At 39.9% G+C, this 14,303-nt stretch overlaps 1 protein-coding gene across 11 annotated transcripts in view; it reads right to left on the bottom strand.

The window, feature by feature from the left end:
* The window catches only part of dst (dystonin), an 88,420-nt gene that overhangs the window by 51,439 nt on the left and 22,678 nt on the right, over positions 1 to 14,303 (bottom strand). For all 11 annotated transcript variants that reach the window (XM_079249268.1, XM_079249269.1, XM_079249271.1 and 8 more), the window contains 27 exons: positions 12,745 to 12,911; positions 12,430 to 12,542; positions 12,131 to 12,237; positions 11,925 to 12,044; positions 11,468 to 11,563; positions 11,197 to 11,324; positions 9,788 to 9,881; positions 9,521 to 9,675; positions 8,978 to 9,434; positions 8,763 to 8,891; positions 8,502 to 8,579; positions 8,256 to 8,417; positions 7,910 to 8,014; positions 7,315 to 7,410; positions 7,107 to 7,232; positions 6,870 to 7,022; positions 6,625 to 6,779; positions 6,412 to 6,538; positions 6,098 to 6,281; positions 4,964 to 5,121; positions 4,694 to 4,872; positions 4,459 to 4,597; positions 4,182 to 4,375; positions 3,899 to 4,061; positions 3,729 to 3,812; positions 3,440 to 3,547; positions 3,242 to 3,340 (listed from right to left, as the gene is read on the bottom strand). In XM_079249268.1, the coding sequence (XP_079105394.1) occupies positions 3,242 to 3,340; positions 3,440 to 3,547; positions 3,729 to 3,812; positions 3,899 to 4,061; positions 4,182 to 4,375; positions 4,459 to 4,597; positions 4,694 to 4,872; positions 4,964 to 5,121; positions 6,098 to 6,281; positions 6,412 to 6,538; positions 6,625 to 6,779; positions 6,870 to 7,022; positions 7,107 to 7,232; positions 7,315 to 7,410; positions 7,910 to 8,014; positions 8,256 to 8,417; positions 8,502 to 8,579; positions 8,763 to 8,891; positions 8,978 to 9,434; positions 9,521 to 9,675; positions 9,788 to 9,881; positions 11,197 to 11,324; positions 11,468 to 11,563; positions 11,925 to 12,044; positions 12,131 to 12,237; positions 12,430 to 12,542; positions 12,745 to 12,911 (3,876 nt within the window). The remainder of the gene's footprint in view (positions 1 to 3,241; positions 3,341 to 3,439; positions 3,548 to 3,728; positions 3,813 to 3,898; positions 4,062 to 4,181; positions 4,376 to 4,458; positions 4,598 to 4,693; positions 4,873 to 4,963; positions 5,122 to 6,097; positions 6,282 to 6,411; positions 6,539 to 6,624; positions 6,780 to 6,869; positions 7,023 to 7,106; positions 7,233 to 7,314; positions 7,411 to 7,909; positions 8,015 to 8,255; positions 8,418 to 8,501; positions 8,580 to 8,762; positions 8,892 to 8,977; positions 9,435 to 9,520; positions 9,676 to 9,787; positions 9,882 to 11,196; positions 11,325 to 11,467; positions 11,564 to 11,924; positions 12,045 to 12,130; positions 12,238 to 12,429; positions 12,543 to 12,744; positions 12,912 to 14,303) is intronic.

Genomic DNA, 14,303 nt, shown 5'->3' with positions numbered 1-14,303 from the left:
GAGCTTTCTTTTTGCTTTACCTCAGCATCTGTTTGGGCACGATGCAGCTGATCTTTCAGCAATCTGACTTCGGATCCCAATGAGATGGTTTTCTCCAGAGCTTCACACTTCTCTCTCTTCAGGATTGTATTTTCATGCTGCAAATTTGAGTGGGACCTGTCAGAACTGGACATCGCTTCTTTGATGGTGACATTATGTTTCTGGAGCTCAGTCTCTAGCTGCATGACTCTGTATTCTTTTGATTTCCTTTCTTTGGCCTCTTGAGTCAGTTCATCTCTGGCTCTTTGCAGAGATGAGCTGAGCTCTGAAATTTTTACATGCAAGCTTTCGACTTTCCTTTCTGCTGCTGTTTTGTCGTTCTGAAGAGCGCTGATTTCTTGCTTTAATTTTTCTGTCATCACCTCTGCACTGCTTGTCAACCCTTGAAAACTGTGTTTGTGCTTGAAAAGCTCATCTTCTAATGCTTTGACTTTGCTGAGATGTTTCTGACACTCGCTGGATTCCTTTTGCAGCTCAGCGGTTTTTCTCTTCAGCATCTCATTCAGTTCGTTGAGTTCAGCCTTCTGCATGTCGACCTTTTGAGTTGCTGAATTCTTCTCATTAAACATCAGTTTAAGTTCTGACTTCAGAGTTGTTATTTCTTGCTCATAATTTGCTATGCTTGAATTGAGAACTTTGATTTTTTGCTGCAGGTCTGTCATTTTCTTTGTCTCCTCACTGTAATCCTGCAGCTTCATTTGAAGCTCGTGGGTAGCCTGGGATTTCTTCGTCAGTTCTTCTTCGAAAATCTTGACCTGTGATTTTGTGCCATCCACCTGAGATTTGAAGATTTTAATCTGCTGGTCTTTGCTCTCAATCTCCATTGTCACCTGGTCGAGTTTCACCCTTACAAGCTTCAAATTCTGCTCCAAATCTAAATTGCTCTTTGTGAGATCGTCTACTTTTCTCTGCAACTGAGATGCAACAAGCTGACTTTTCTGCAGTTCTGCCTCAAGGTTTTTGCATGTGAGCTGCAGCTTCTGCTCAGATCTTTTTGTGACGAGGTTTTCCTCTTTGGATGTTTGAAGCTGTTCTTTCCAGCTCTCTACATCTCTCTTTAAAGACTTGATCTTTTGATCAGAGAGCGATCGTTCTTTCTCCAGGGACTCAATTTGGATCTGAAGACTTCTAATGTCACTGTCAGATGAGATGTTCGACCTGGTCAGCTCATTGCATTTAAACTTCAGCTGACTTATGACTGCCTGTTTGGAAGCTAGCTCTTCCTCTAAGTTGTTAATCTTGTAGCTGTTTTCCTGCTCAACTGATGTTTTCTTTTGCAGCTCCACTTGGGTGATCTTCAGCTGCTCTTTAAGGCCTTCAACTTCAGTGCTCTGAAAAAAGGCACTTTGCTCCAATGAGGACTTAACTCTTTGGAGGGATCTGACTTCCTCCTGAAGATCACTGATGGATTTCTTCATGCTCACGGTTTCTTGTTGAACATTTTCTGACTTTTGTCTCATGTGGTCCCTTTCATTCTCCATGTCTGCCTGGAGCTTCTTCAGTCTGTTATTGCTGTCATCCAGAAGCTTTTTATAACTCTGAGCCTTCTCCTCTGCCATTTCAGCTTTTTTCTGGAACAGGTCCAGTTCCTCCAGGTTCTGCTGCAGGACATCGTGCATTATCGCTGCAGATGACTGGAGCTGAGCGTCATCTGCTGACTCACTGTCTGATCCTAGAGGCTGCAGATCCAGACCATTGTTTTTAGCCAGGATTTGGCGGTGCAGCTCCTCCTTAGCCGTCAGAACAACTTCCTGGCCATTTGTTTTTCTCTGCATTTTAGGGCTTTGCGCACTGACACTTTGGTCGTTTTCTTTCTTTAAAAGGTCCTCAAGTTTTTTCTGAGTTAGAGACCACGTGGCCTCTGACTGTTCAATCAGGAGTTTTGTGTGCTTTAGTTCCTGCTCACTGGCCGCTTTGTCTTTTATGGCTATGTCTAATTTGGTGCGGTATTGATTAACATCATGCTCAAGCTGGGCCTTCTGAAAGTTTAGATCATCAATTGTCTTCTTTTGTTTTTCTACCTGTCCTTCCAACTTTTCCACCTGTTCTTGTCTTTCAGTGAGCAAAACTTCCTGTTCCTGGACCCGTTCCTCGAGTTGTCTAATCTCTACGTCCACTTGGGCTTTTTGGAGCTCCATGCTTTCTGTCCTTTTCGCATTCTCTGCTCTTTCAAAAGCCTTTCTGCTCTATAATGCAAAAAAACAAGTCATCCACTGATTCACATTTAGTTCAAAAAGAAGTAAAATCACTTGCACTGATATTTCAAAGCAATCTCTCCTAGAGTTTGTAATTTAAAAACTTTGTTAAAAACTAAAAAGTAAAATTAAATGATTAAATAAATGTTAATCATAAGCATTTTATAGCAATAAGTCAGATTAATTTTAAGTTGACTTAATAATAGTGATGTTCAGTATTGGCTTTTTTACCAATATCCGATATACTAATTATGCCCATCTCATAATTTCCGATACCAATATAAACCAATACCATATTTCTGGAGCAAGTTGTGCTAAACAGACAAAAATATCTAGAAAACTATACATGACATATTGTATATTTTTGTCATTTTGAATAATAGGAGGTGTAGCTGAAGAGTTTGATATAATATATGTGCATAATGTGCAAATGTTGTGTCATACTGATATTTGCAATATTGCATTTTAATGTCAGTATCGGCCAATATTATCAGCATACCGGTAATATGGGACATCTATATTTAATAGTATAATTTTGTAGTGTTAAACTTTGCCTTTTGCCAGTATAATACAAACTCTTGGAGGGATTTACCTTGTTTGCTTGCTTGCTTTTCACACATAAAGCAATATGAGAAAAGAGCTTTCTGCACCCAGCCCATCACCATCACCAGCAAGGATCAAGTGTACATACAGATATGCACAGCATTTCTGCTTTTTCTTTGCTTCTTTTGTGCCATGAAGCAAATTCTCTTCACTCACCACGAACTGATGAATCAAGAAATCAAGGTGGATAAGGAGCAAGATACCAGTAAAAACATGTTTTCCATAAAAAAAAACCAAAACATGTTAATGCAACAGACAGAATCCAAAAATCATGCAAATATTTGACGTTATTTGCATATTAGCTTTTGGAGACAAAAAGCACCAAAAGCTGCGTTTACCATTGTAAATGTAGGAAGTCAGAAGAACACTGAAAGGTTTAGAATCTAATTTCACAGACAGCTCACCTCCTCTTCTTCAGCTCTCTTCAGCGTTTCGCTTGCAAACTTCACGTATTGTGTCATGAGAGTCACCAGAGCAGTGTAGCGTGTTCGCAGATCCATAAACTGGAAAAGACAAAGCAAGCATGGCCGAATGAGTCACTGAGCAGGGTGCATTAAAACAGAGTTTGTTTCCTCAGCTGAAAAGTTAGAATGTAGTTTCACCTCTTGTTGGATGGCATCAGAAGAGCTCTGCATCCTTCGTTTCTTAAGCGGTGATTTGTGCTGGGAGTCCACCATCGCTCTGAATGTCATCAGTTGAAGTTCATAATCCTAAAAGATGGAATAATGGTAAATTGCCAGAAAAAGAGGTTGAATCTAAAACTGTTTCTGGATTCATTGTAATCACAATAAATGTTGAACTAAACAGCTGGGAAATCTAATTATCTACATACAAAAACAGCTCAAGTACCAAAGCAACATTCAGAAAAGATTTGAATTTAAACTAAATCACCTTGATGGCAGATGAGTACTGCTCAGAGTACTTTTGACACTCATCAATCCTGCTCTGTTTTTGCTCCATTTCAGCAACAAGAACCTGAAAACACATAATATTAACATTTGTCTGACAACAGATTTTTTAAAATGATTATTTCAGTATGTATGGGTTCAGCGATGTCTTACTTTCTGCTTGTTTAGCAGCTCAGCAAGTGCTTTGCTGTCATCAGGTTTGTTTTCTTGGGCCTTGAGCTGCACTGTTTCCAGCTCTCGAACCCATTCATCAAGGCTACTGTAGGAGTCTCTGTAGTGTTTCAGGGATTTGCTGATGCCATCGAGGTCCCGAAGCCTGAAAACAAAAAAGGGAACTTCATGAGCAATAAATTAGATTATATAATGTTTACACATAGCTGTTTCAGTTGATTTAATGCCTGTAAAAAAAAAGCCAACAAATAAAAATCTGACTGACCTGCCATCAATCTGTGAGTGAATGTTCTGCCATCTCTCACTCAGCTGATCGGCCTTCTCCTTGTGCCAGTCGAGATCAAAGTCTCGCTCATTGTGGGCCTTAAACATGCGGTCACTGATGGTACGGGCTTTCTGCAACTCATCCTCCATGTTGTGGAACACCTCTTGCTTTTCATCAATCTCTGTCCTCCATTGCTAAAAAGAGAGCAAGGTGTGATCACACACTGAACTAAAAGCAGAAACAATCGCAGTCACTTTTCATCCAAATAATGAGCTACCTTAAGTGTGGAAATGACACTTTCTATGGATTTGATGTCAGAGTTCATTGCATCTTCTTCATAGAGTTTGGACTCGTAGGCCTTTACAAGAGCCTCAGCACTCTGACTATGCTTCACCACTAGACTCACTGTTTTTAGCCTGCAAAGAGATAGAAAAAAATACATCAACTCCATTACCTATCCAGTGACAAATAACTGTCCGTATTACATTGAGACGATGACAGAGGAGCCTTACTTGTCCATATAAATGGAAGACATGGAAAACACTTGGCCCATGCTCTGGATAAGGACAGAGAGTTCAGAGGAGAGCGCTGGCACAGATGGAGAACCTGCCGCCTGCCTGAGGAACAGCTCACACTTCTCATTCATGATGTTCAGATCCTCCTTCAGCTTCTCCAGCTCAGCTGTCTTCTCCTGAAAAGATACATGGGAAAAATAATGCTTAAAATAGTGCCAGCAGTTTATTTCCTGAATACATGAGACAATTAAAAACTCAGATGTGTACCTCATGTTCAGTAATGCGCTGCAAACTGTGCTCCAGGTCATCTCTCTCCAGCGGTGTGCGGATTTGCCTGATCAGATGTTCCTCGTGGGCCTCGAGATGCATGCGGAAGTTTCGTATTTCTGAGATGTAATGATTGTAGACCGACTCCTCGTGTTCCTCTGTTTACCAGGAGAAAATATAATAAAACGTCAAAGACCTATTCTTAAACCAACAAATATGCTTCATGTAAAATATTGCTTTTATTTCAAAATCACATTGATTTAAGCAGCACAAAACAGAAAACTTGAACCCACATAAAGTTTATGTGGGAGCTATACCTCTAGATGGCGCCATTAACACACTTAAACATCTAGAAAGATTTGATGCCACTGCTGTTGGCAGATTTTAGAGTAATAATTGGAAAAATAAGAATTATAAATGAACACTTGTTTTAGAAAACGGGAGGGATTATCAGAAATTACATATATTTTAAATCAAGCAGATTTATGCAAACAGCAAACCACACTAATTTTGTCCCTCAGATAAACCTTAGACATTAGCATACCAGCATTAGCTTTAAACTTGCAGCTAAGCCAACCATGTCATTAGAAACTGCTCTTTATTCAGTTTAAAAAGATATGATTCCCAAAGAGATTAACCTAAAGCTTAAAAACCTCTAGCCATAAAAACAGCTTCTTCCCCTCTGCTGTTAGACTCATGAACACTCATAATACCTAACTAAGCTGGACACTTTATAACTCCAGTCACTTAAATAAGTCATGTCACATCACTTCATCTACTGCACTGCCAATTTGCATGGTTGTTCGAATGCTACTGTACATATCTGTATGTATATATACTAGATTATTTTTATCTTTACTTTTTATTATACATTTTCTAAAAAAATGTAATTTTTCTGCATGCCCTTACCTTTTCTGTGAAATAGCTGTATTTCTTTTTTATGTTATTATTTGGTGTTTTTATGTTGCACCTGATCACCGAAACAAGTTCCTCGTCTGTGAATTGTGTTTACAGACAATGGCAATAAAGGTTTCTCTGATTCTAAAAGGCTTAAACAGCCATGTGTTTCCTCTGCTTTGTTTAACTCCAGCAGCTCCTTGTTGTTAAGGAGGGGAAGAGGAATTTGAGCCTTGCCTCTCTCTGCGGATCTCAACAGCTCCTGGTAGTACTCCTTGCAGGCAGCTACGTCTCTCTCAAGCTGTGCACAGTCTGCCATTGTGAATACCTCCGACTCCTCGCTGTCCTCCAGGAATTCATCAAAGTGGGACTGCAGGTTACTCAAGACCTGCTGATGCTCACCTGGCAACATTGTCTTTATCTTGAGAGCGAGAGAAATAAAAGTGGAAGTAAGAAAGGCATTCTGAGCATTGTTTAGCAATGACCATAAAAGTTAAGTCTGGATTTCAACACTTTACAGTCTAAAGTGAAATGAAAATAAATGAACATACCGAGGCCACATTCCAGTTGCGGATGGCACGTATATCAGCCATAAGATAATGCCAAGACACCACACTCTTCATGTTGATGTGGGAGTGGTGCCACAGGGCCAGAACATTCTGGTACAGCTGCTCAGTTCTGCAAAAAAACATAACAGGGGTTTATAAAGTTCTGGGAGGGAAAACTAAACACATAAAGTTACCTCTTGCATCAAAGCATCTCACCTTGTAGCCATGTCAGTGGCCTCTTTGTTGGGTGGAGGCACAGTAAAGCAAACAGAGGGCACCATGGCTTCATTCCCTGCTGGGTTGATGACTTTCCACTTGGCCCGGTGAGAGTTATTGGCCAACACACACTCATCATCTTTATAAATGGTAATCTGAAACAGATGCGATACAGCAAAAGTACTGACATATGCATTTAAGCATTAAAAAGATTTGAGAATAAATGTAGCATAATATGGCAATACCTCAATCTGACGATAATCACAGATTGCTTTTACAGGTATGGATGATCTCAGGGGGCTTTCAGGGTTCCTGGGCTTGAGCTGCACAATGTTTTTGGCCCTGCCCACTAATCCAGCAACAGTGGTGCGATACTGAAGAAGCTGCTCCTTTTCATCCTGAGAACAAACCCAAAAAAATCTTTGGTTTTTCTCACTAACTACCTGCATATATGCACATGTTTCTTATTTTTCTCTGTTTACCATAGACTCCTGAATGAGATCCTCCAGTCTGTGAAGTGTGCTGGATCGGTCACAGCTGTATTTTCTTTGAATGGAGTCTTGCAGGCTCTTAAGGTAGTCCATTGCCACTTTGGCATCACTGAAAAACTGCATAGGGAGACATAGTGTGAAGTTTATATGACAAATGCATTTTGTTCTACCTGTTTACACTGTTTACACATCTACTCACCTCTAGGTAAACAGCATTCTCCTTCAGATGCTGCTCTACACAAGAGCAGAGCTGTAAAATCCAACTCCATTGTGTTTGCATTGCAGCTTTATATGCCTAGAAGAGAAACCACACAGAGAGAGCTACTTTAGATTAAGTTTTTTAGTGCTGCTCAGGCATAGAGCTCCATCTGGGAACTCTTGGCCCATCATAAAATCAGACAGACTGCTTTGCAGAGCATTTTCAGACCAACTACCAGCACTACAACTTGTTTCATAGTGTAAAACCAAAACACAGTTAAACACACAGTAACAAATACCAAACTTTAAAACTTAAACTTAAACTTAAAACATTAAAACAAAAAAGTTTAAAATGATAAAAACCTCTCCTAATCTCATTGGATTAATAGAGAAAAGTCCTCTACCGCCCCAGTGAAAGTGCATCTCCCCTATCGTTTTCTTTTTTCACTGCACCAGTGCAAAAGATGGAAAACTACAACCTGACTTCAGTGTTTTATTCATCGTGGGTGTTGTGTGAAGGGTGGAGACACTCTTTCCGAAATGTAGAAACCGCAGTGCTGAGCGCAGAGCATAAAGACAATGCATACAAGGCTTACTTCAATAGTCGACCTGGCTGGGTGGTTCTTGAGCATGAGTCGGTCTGCTTTGTCCTGCACAGACTTGATGGTTTCCTCCTTTTCATCCAGCTCCCTCATCAGGTCCTGCATAAAGACACGAAGCTGAGTATTACTGGAATTAAGCTTTCACAAAGAACCAGTTGCTGCATCATCCTACAGACTCGTATTCCAGTCTCACAGGAAAAAAAGGATGAAGTTAATCATTCAAACTAACTTTCTTTCACTTGACTGAGATTATTGTTTTTGTAAATAAATAAAGTTGCATCAAAAACAAAACCATGCAAAGAAAAAGAATCTACAAAACATACAGAAGCTCCTGACTTACAGCATGGTAGTCTCTTTTCTTGGAGATGCTGCTGTTGCGATCACTCCAGTCAAAAGCAACCTCTTCTTCCTCTTTTTCATTCAACCAGATGAGCTCTTGCGTTGCCTGCGACACAAAGTCATGCAGGTTTTCCAGGTGGCTCTGCCGCTCCCTAGAACAACTCTGAAAGAAACAGGCGTTCATACGGTCAGACTGCAACAAGAACAATCCTGGGATTAGAAGAGATAAATTCAAAAAGATACTCACCAACAGCCTTTCATACTGATTTTCTAGCTTGCTGAGTTTGTCTGAATAAGTCAGCTTTAGTGGTATGGTCATCTGAATCTGAGAAAGAAAAAAAATGATAATTGTTTAGGAAGTTTTTTTTTTTTTGTTTGTTTGGTTTTTTTTTTTTGCACTTCAAATGAAGAAATTAGAGTCAGGGCACTGAACTCAAATCTAGGTTAGGTTTTTGTTAAGACAGGCAAAGATCAGGAAAAAGTTCAATAAACTTTTAAAGAAGCTTACTTCACTTAGTTTGGCATCTTTAAGACTAATCTGAAATTCTTCAATGGCTCTGTGAACACTTTTGTGGTTCTCCAAATGCATTTCCACACTTGGCAAATCCGATCCCCACTCTGAACGGTCAAGCTGCAACTTTAAACAGAAGAAAAATATTGTTGTTTCATGATCTACAATTATATTTACAGGTAGTTGTGAAGAAACAGATGAAGACTAATTACCTGCATCTCTTCCACCCAGTTTAGGAGGTCCTGCACATATTTCATGTTGACCTCCTCCTCTGTCATGTTGGGGTCAGCCAGGGAAGACTTTTGCAGCGGCTTACGGATCTGCATGTGTTTCAAATGCATGAGGCTTCCTGGCTCCATGTTTCCACCACTCCCCATGTAGACAGGCTGCAGACCGGGGGTCGAGGCTGTGGGCATGGATGGGGTCAGGCCCGGTGTGAGGCTAGAGGTGAACGTGGACCCAGGCATACTCAGCCCCCCCGAGGTGTGTGCTGGAGTAATGGCTGGTGTCAGGCTTGTGTTAATGCTCTGGGAGAAGCCAGAGTTCAGGCTTTGTGTGATGCCTGAGATCATCATTTTGGTTTGCTCCGTTGTCAGGGTGCGACCTTGGCTGTACATAGAGGAGCACTCGGCTCTCAGCGCCAGAAGATCATCCCGGAGTTTTGATACCCTGTAGCAAGAGTGGCAAAAATATGAGTTGACTAAATAAAAAAAAACATAAAGAGAGATATTTCTGAAAGAGGATGTAATTAGTACCTTTGAATAAGCTGATCTGCAAAAGGGAATTTTCCATCCAGGAGAATTTGGATGTCGAGTACTTGTTGTCTGAGGATGTTTTCACACTCCAACAGGGTGCCAGCAATCTCAGCCTCATTCAGAAACTGGATACCGGACTCCAAACGTTTTGCATCCTTCAAAGAAAAAATAAAGGGGGGGGGTGATTGAAAACTTAGGAGAAATCTACTTTCAGTGTCATTTTATTAAAGCTTTGACAATATCAAAGTGAGATTGCAGAAAACTTACAGATTGTAGGGCTGCTCTTGCCAACACCAGCTTGTCCTCACCATTAACACAGTCCCGCTGGACCCGATTGGCAATCTGCTGCAACATCTCGAGTCTATAAAAGAAAGAAAAAAAAAGAGGTTAGAGTGTTTTTTTTGGTTTGGTATGACTTTAACAAAATAAATAAAAATTAAAAAAAAAGAAAACAGATTCACAAAGGCAAAGCACCCAAGCTGTAACCTCACCTGGATCCATAGGCAATGTTATTATTGAGAAAGACCGAGCTGTTAATCTGTAAAGGCTCATTGAGGATGCTGTCGCTGGAGCCGAAGCTGGTATTAAAGCTGCTGTTACTAACAGTCGATGTCCTGCTCAAATACGCCATCTTACTTTACATGATAAACAGCTTTTGCAATCACAAACTAACCCATCAGAGGCATTCATTTACCTAAATGGAGGAAACGTTTCCAACTTTCCCATATTTATAGTGTCGCAGCCAGGTGAGGGGTGTGTAAAACTATATCCCACCCTGAAATACTATTCCTTCCTCAGGGGATGAAAATTAAATAACAGGTTGAGACAGAGCATCTTTACAAGGAGTGAGAATGTTAAAAAAAAAAAAAAAAAAAAAAAAAAAAAAAAAAAAAAAAAAGCACAGCCAAAGAGCCATAATTGTTGTTTCTGGCTGTTGTCACCGCACCCAGCGGAAATGCTGTTAACATGTTGCAGAGTCTGAACGATTTCCAAAAGATGAGTCTCCATAGCAATAAAGTCTAAATTGCTTTAAAACATTGAAAACACAGTTTGAAACTGAGCTCTTGGCCAGGGAGCAATTATTTATTATTAATATACACAGCTCTCTTAATGTCACTGAAAACTAGATTAAAAAATAATTCAAGATTTGTGGATTTGTTGCCAGCTTTGCTCATCACCTGTAGAAGCAGAACAGAGCTCCACCTTCTCATATGCAAGTTGGGGCACATCGGCCGAAGTGAAGCCGGTGCAGAAATCCTCTGCACGGCACCATTTAAATACAGCTGCACAGCTGGATCAGGTCGTAGGACCCGACAGTTTGAAAAGTAAGGGGGTTTTCTGCACCCACTCTGACATACAGCGCTGCGTGTCTGGTTTCAGTAAAGACATTAGCAGGCTTGCAACGTGATACCGGAGCACTTAGCCAGCACCAACAACCTCAGAGAGTATCATGCTGACTCACATAGCATGTTTACACCTTCAGTTCCTTTCTTTTCACTGAGGAAAAAAAGCCCTTTCAGGAAAACCCTGCATGCTGTGGCCTCTGTGTCTCTGAACTCTAATGTTTGCCTTTAAGTAAGCGATGGAGCTCAACTTATTTTACAGACTTTGAGGGGTAGACTTTTAATAAATTATGATGGGTCAGGACAGAAAAAGTGATAAAGCGCTCCACATACCTCTCCACCTCTGGCCGTAGGCTTTTCTCTCTTTCAAGCATAGCAACAATTAATTTACCCCATTCCTTCTCCACATCATTCGGATGATGACCTGGGGGCAACTGAATACGTCCAAACTCGATCCAAATCTGTCGGATACAAAACACACACACACACACACACACACACACACACACACACACACACACACACACACACACACACACACTTGTTAACATAGCGATGAGTGAGATGACATGTATGAAGCCAAATGGTTTTCTGCTTTGCGTACCTCAAGCATTTTGTAGAGATTTTGTATTTTTGTTTTCTCATTTTCTTTTAGTGGGATATCCTGTTCCTTAAACTGTAGATACTGTGTATAAAGTGCCTGTAAAAGAAAGCAAACAGTAAACCCATAATGTACATTTTTCTGTACATTTTTCTGAATGGTTTCAGAGCCCAAAGAACATGTGTTGAGATTAAAGTGTACAATGAAAGTGCCTTTACTGTTCCAAGATATCAACACCTTACAGCAAATGGATGCTGCTGCTTTCACATCCATCAATTACACTTTAAAATTCAGCTTCATCAGACAGGCATCACATTATCCATTATCAAGACATCGCAGTGTATTGATACTGAAATCTTTAGAATACCACAACTGCAGCTAAAATCCACCAGCACTGAATATAAACAACATCTTTTGATGAAATTGAACAAATAGATGTTTATTTCTTGTGCTGTTGTACCTTAAGTTCTGCAGGGTTGTTGGGGAATGATCTGTCTGACATCATGGCCACGTTGTGTTTGATCCACTGGCTGAGGTATTTTATCATGTTCTGGTACTCCACCCATTTTATATCAACATCCTGTTGAGAACCAGCAGCAATAAAAACACACTTCTCAGCACTTTCACCTGGACTGAAAGAAGTCATTCAAAATGCCATTAACTTACATTAGGATTTATTCCTTCAACGCCATCAGGTACTTTTGGGAAGGCGTCGTACAGTGTTGAGACGTATGTGATGACAGACTTTTCATCAGGAGACTGAACATCAACATCTGATGAGGGAAAATAAAAAATAAAAAAACCAAGAGGTCACAAAGGCAATAACACAGTGATCTACACTCTGAGGAATTACTCCTCAAGCCAAATTCCAAGATTCAATACACAAGATTTATAGCATGAATGTGTGCAAGCCTTCACAGTGCTTTCAGAGCCAGATCACACAGGACACGGTGCACAGATCTCACCCTCAGGGTCCAGCAGTCTGGCCACCCCCAACTGTTCAGCTACACAAAATGCTTGCTCCAGATTTGAGCGGTTGGTTTGTGCCGAGACACGACTCATGTCAATCAGATCTGGTCTGCAACAACAGAAAAGAGATGAGTAGGGTACATGTACAGTATATGATTATTCTGTTCAGGACATTCTGATAAGACACAACCATTTAGAAATAAGGTGTGGTGTAGGCAAATAAAAAGCCAAAGATAAATAGTAAAAATTAATAGTAAACACACACAAGCTCTTCAAAACATCACAATATGATGGTGTGGGTAATTTTGTACCTGTATTTATGAATGATGGCATTAAACAGCCTCCCATCCCTCCAGGAAGTGGTAAAGTTCTCACATCGAACACCCACGTAGCCATCTGTTATCTGCTTGGACCAGAGCAGCAGTCTCTCCTTGGCTGTCATGTCCTCGGACTCTCCCGTTACATGAATCTCAGAGATCTAACACAGAGAGAGCAAAAGATGTTCCAAGTCTTACCCTTAAACAGTCAAACCTTTGTATGTTGTAAAAACATTATTTTAAGACTACTAATTGAGCACAAAAGGATCTCATTTGTTTTTCTTTTTGCTTTTGCATCAAACACAATCTCAGGTAACATTTTCAAATATTTTGAATATGTAAAATGAAAGAAAAATAAATTTAGTGCTTATACTTAAGAAATGGACATGAATTCAGTCACTTTCTCTGTATATAGGCTATACTGTGTTTCACTGCATGTACTTTTTATTTCATCATAATGCTTACGACTTGCGCTTACTGTCTAGCCCTAGATGTCTGTACCAAAATGTACAGACTTGTTGATTTTTTTTTTCCCTGCCTGTTCTTATGCATTCGTTTTTCTTCTATGTTTCTGATGTCTGCCTTCAGGCCTGATTTTGGGTTATTCCCCAAAATCAGCAGCCTGAGATTCTACTTTTTAAATTTTTAGAGAATACTCCTATATTTTAAAAAAAAAATGAATCAGATATTAACTTTTTAATATGAAATAGGAATCAAAGCTTCCTTTACTTGGTCATTAACGGCACTGTGGACACAAGGGAAATGTTTACACTGTGTCAGCTATGTCAGACAGAGTTGCATAATGAATTGCCCAACAGTTTTACAGCATGCTATACAGTAAGATTGTCATCATGTAAAACAAGTAGATACTTCACAGGCTGAGAGTCACAATCTTGGCTGTGACTCATATTCACAACATCTGAATGTTGTATTATTGTTAGAGCCTTTATAGACTGTGCACACACCAAGTATGGGGAAATGATAGAAACAGCATATCAGAAATCCTGTTAATCAAGGAAAGCACACTGAAAGTATCTTAAATTACTTTCTTAAAAGCTTTTTTTGTTTTTCGCTTAATAGAAAATGTAAATTCATTCAACAGTGAATAAAAACCAAGAAGTAAAGAGAAGAGTCAATCCTACAATATTATCTTCAATCATCCAGCTGACCGAAGCAGAACCTGGTTTGAAACGACCAGCCATGCAGCACAGCTTAAAAAGCTCTACACCAACACTTGACAAAAATCTATAGAGGAAGCATCCACAAGGTCCAGTTGATCTAAGTCCTCTAACTCACAGGCTGATTTAGTCTTTTTGGTTCAGTGGGCTGTGACCTTGATCCCAGAAAGGGGAAACTTTTGTACCCCTGTGCCTGGGAAGCTCAAGCCTTAAAACAAATGTTTTTCACATATGTGCCAAAGAACTGAGCATGACTCTTGGGATTCATTGTATTCTTTAACTTATTCCAATCCATACCACATCACAACACAAAGATGAAAGAGAAATAATAAAATGCAGAAAAGTCATAATGGATCGGCAAACATCAGAAATAAA

The sequence above is a fragment of the Telmatherina bonti genome (genome assembly GCF_933228915.1).
Source record: "Telmatherina bonti genome assembly, chromosome: 11".
Taxonomy (NCBI): Eukaryota; Metazoa; Chordata; class Actinopteri; order Atheriniformes; family Telmatherinidae; genus Telmatherina; species Telmatherina bonti.
Note: the sequence above shows the minus strand (reverse complement) of the source record. Positions and strands in the feature narration are given on the sequence as shown.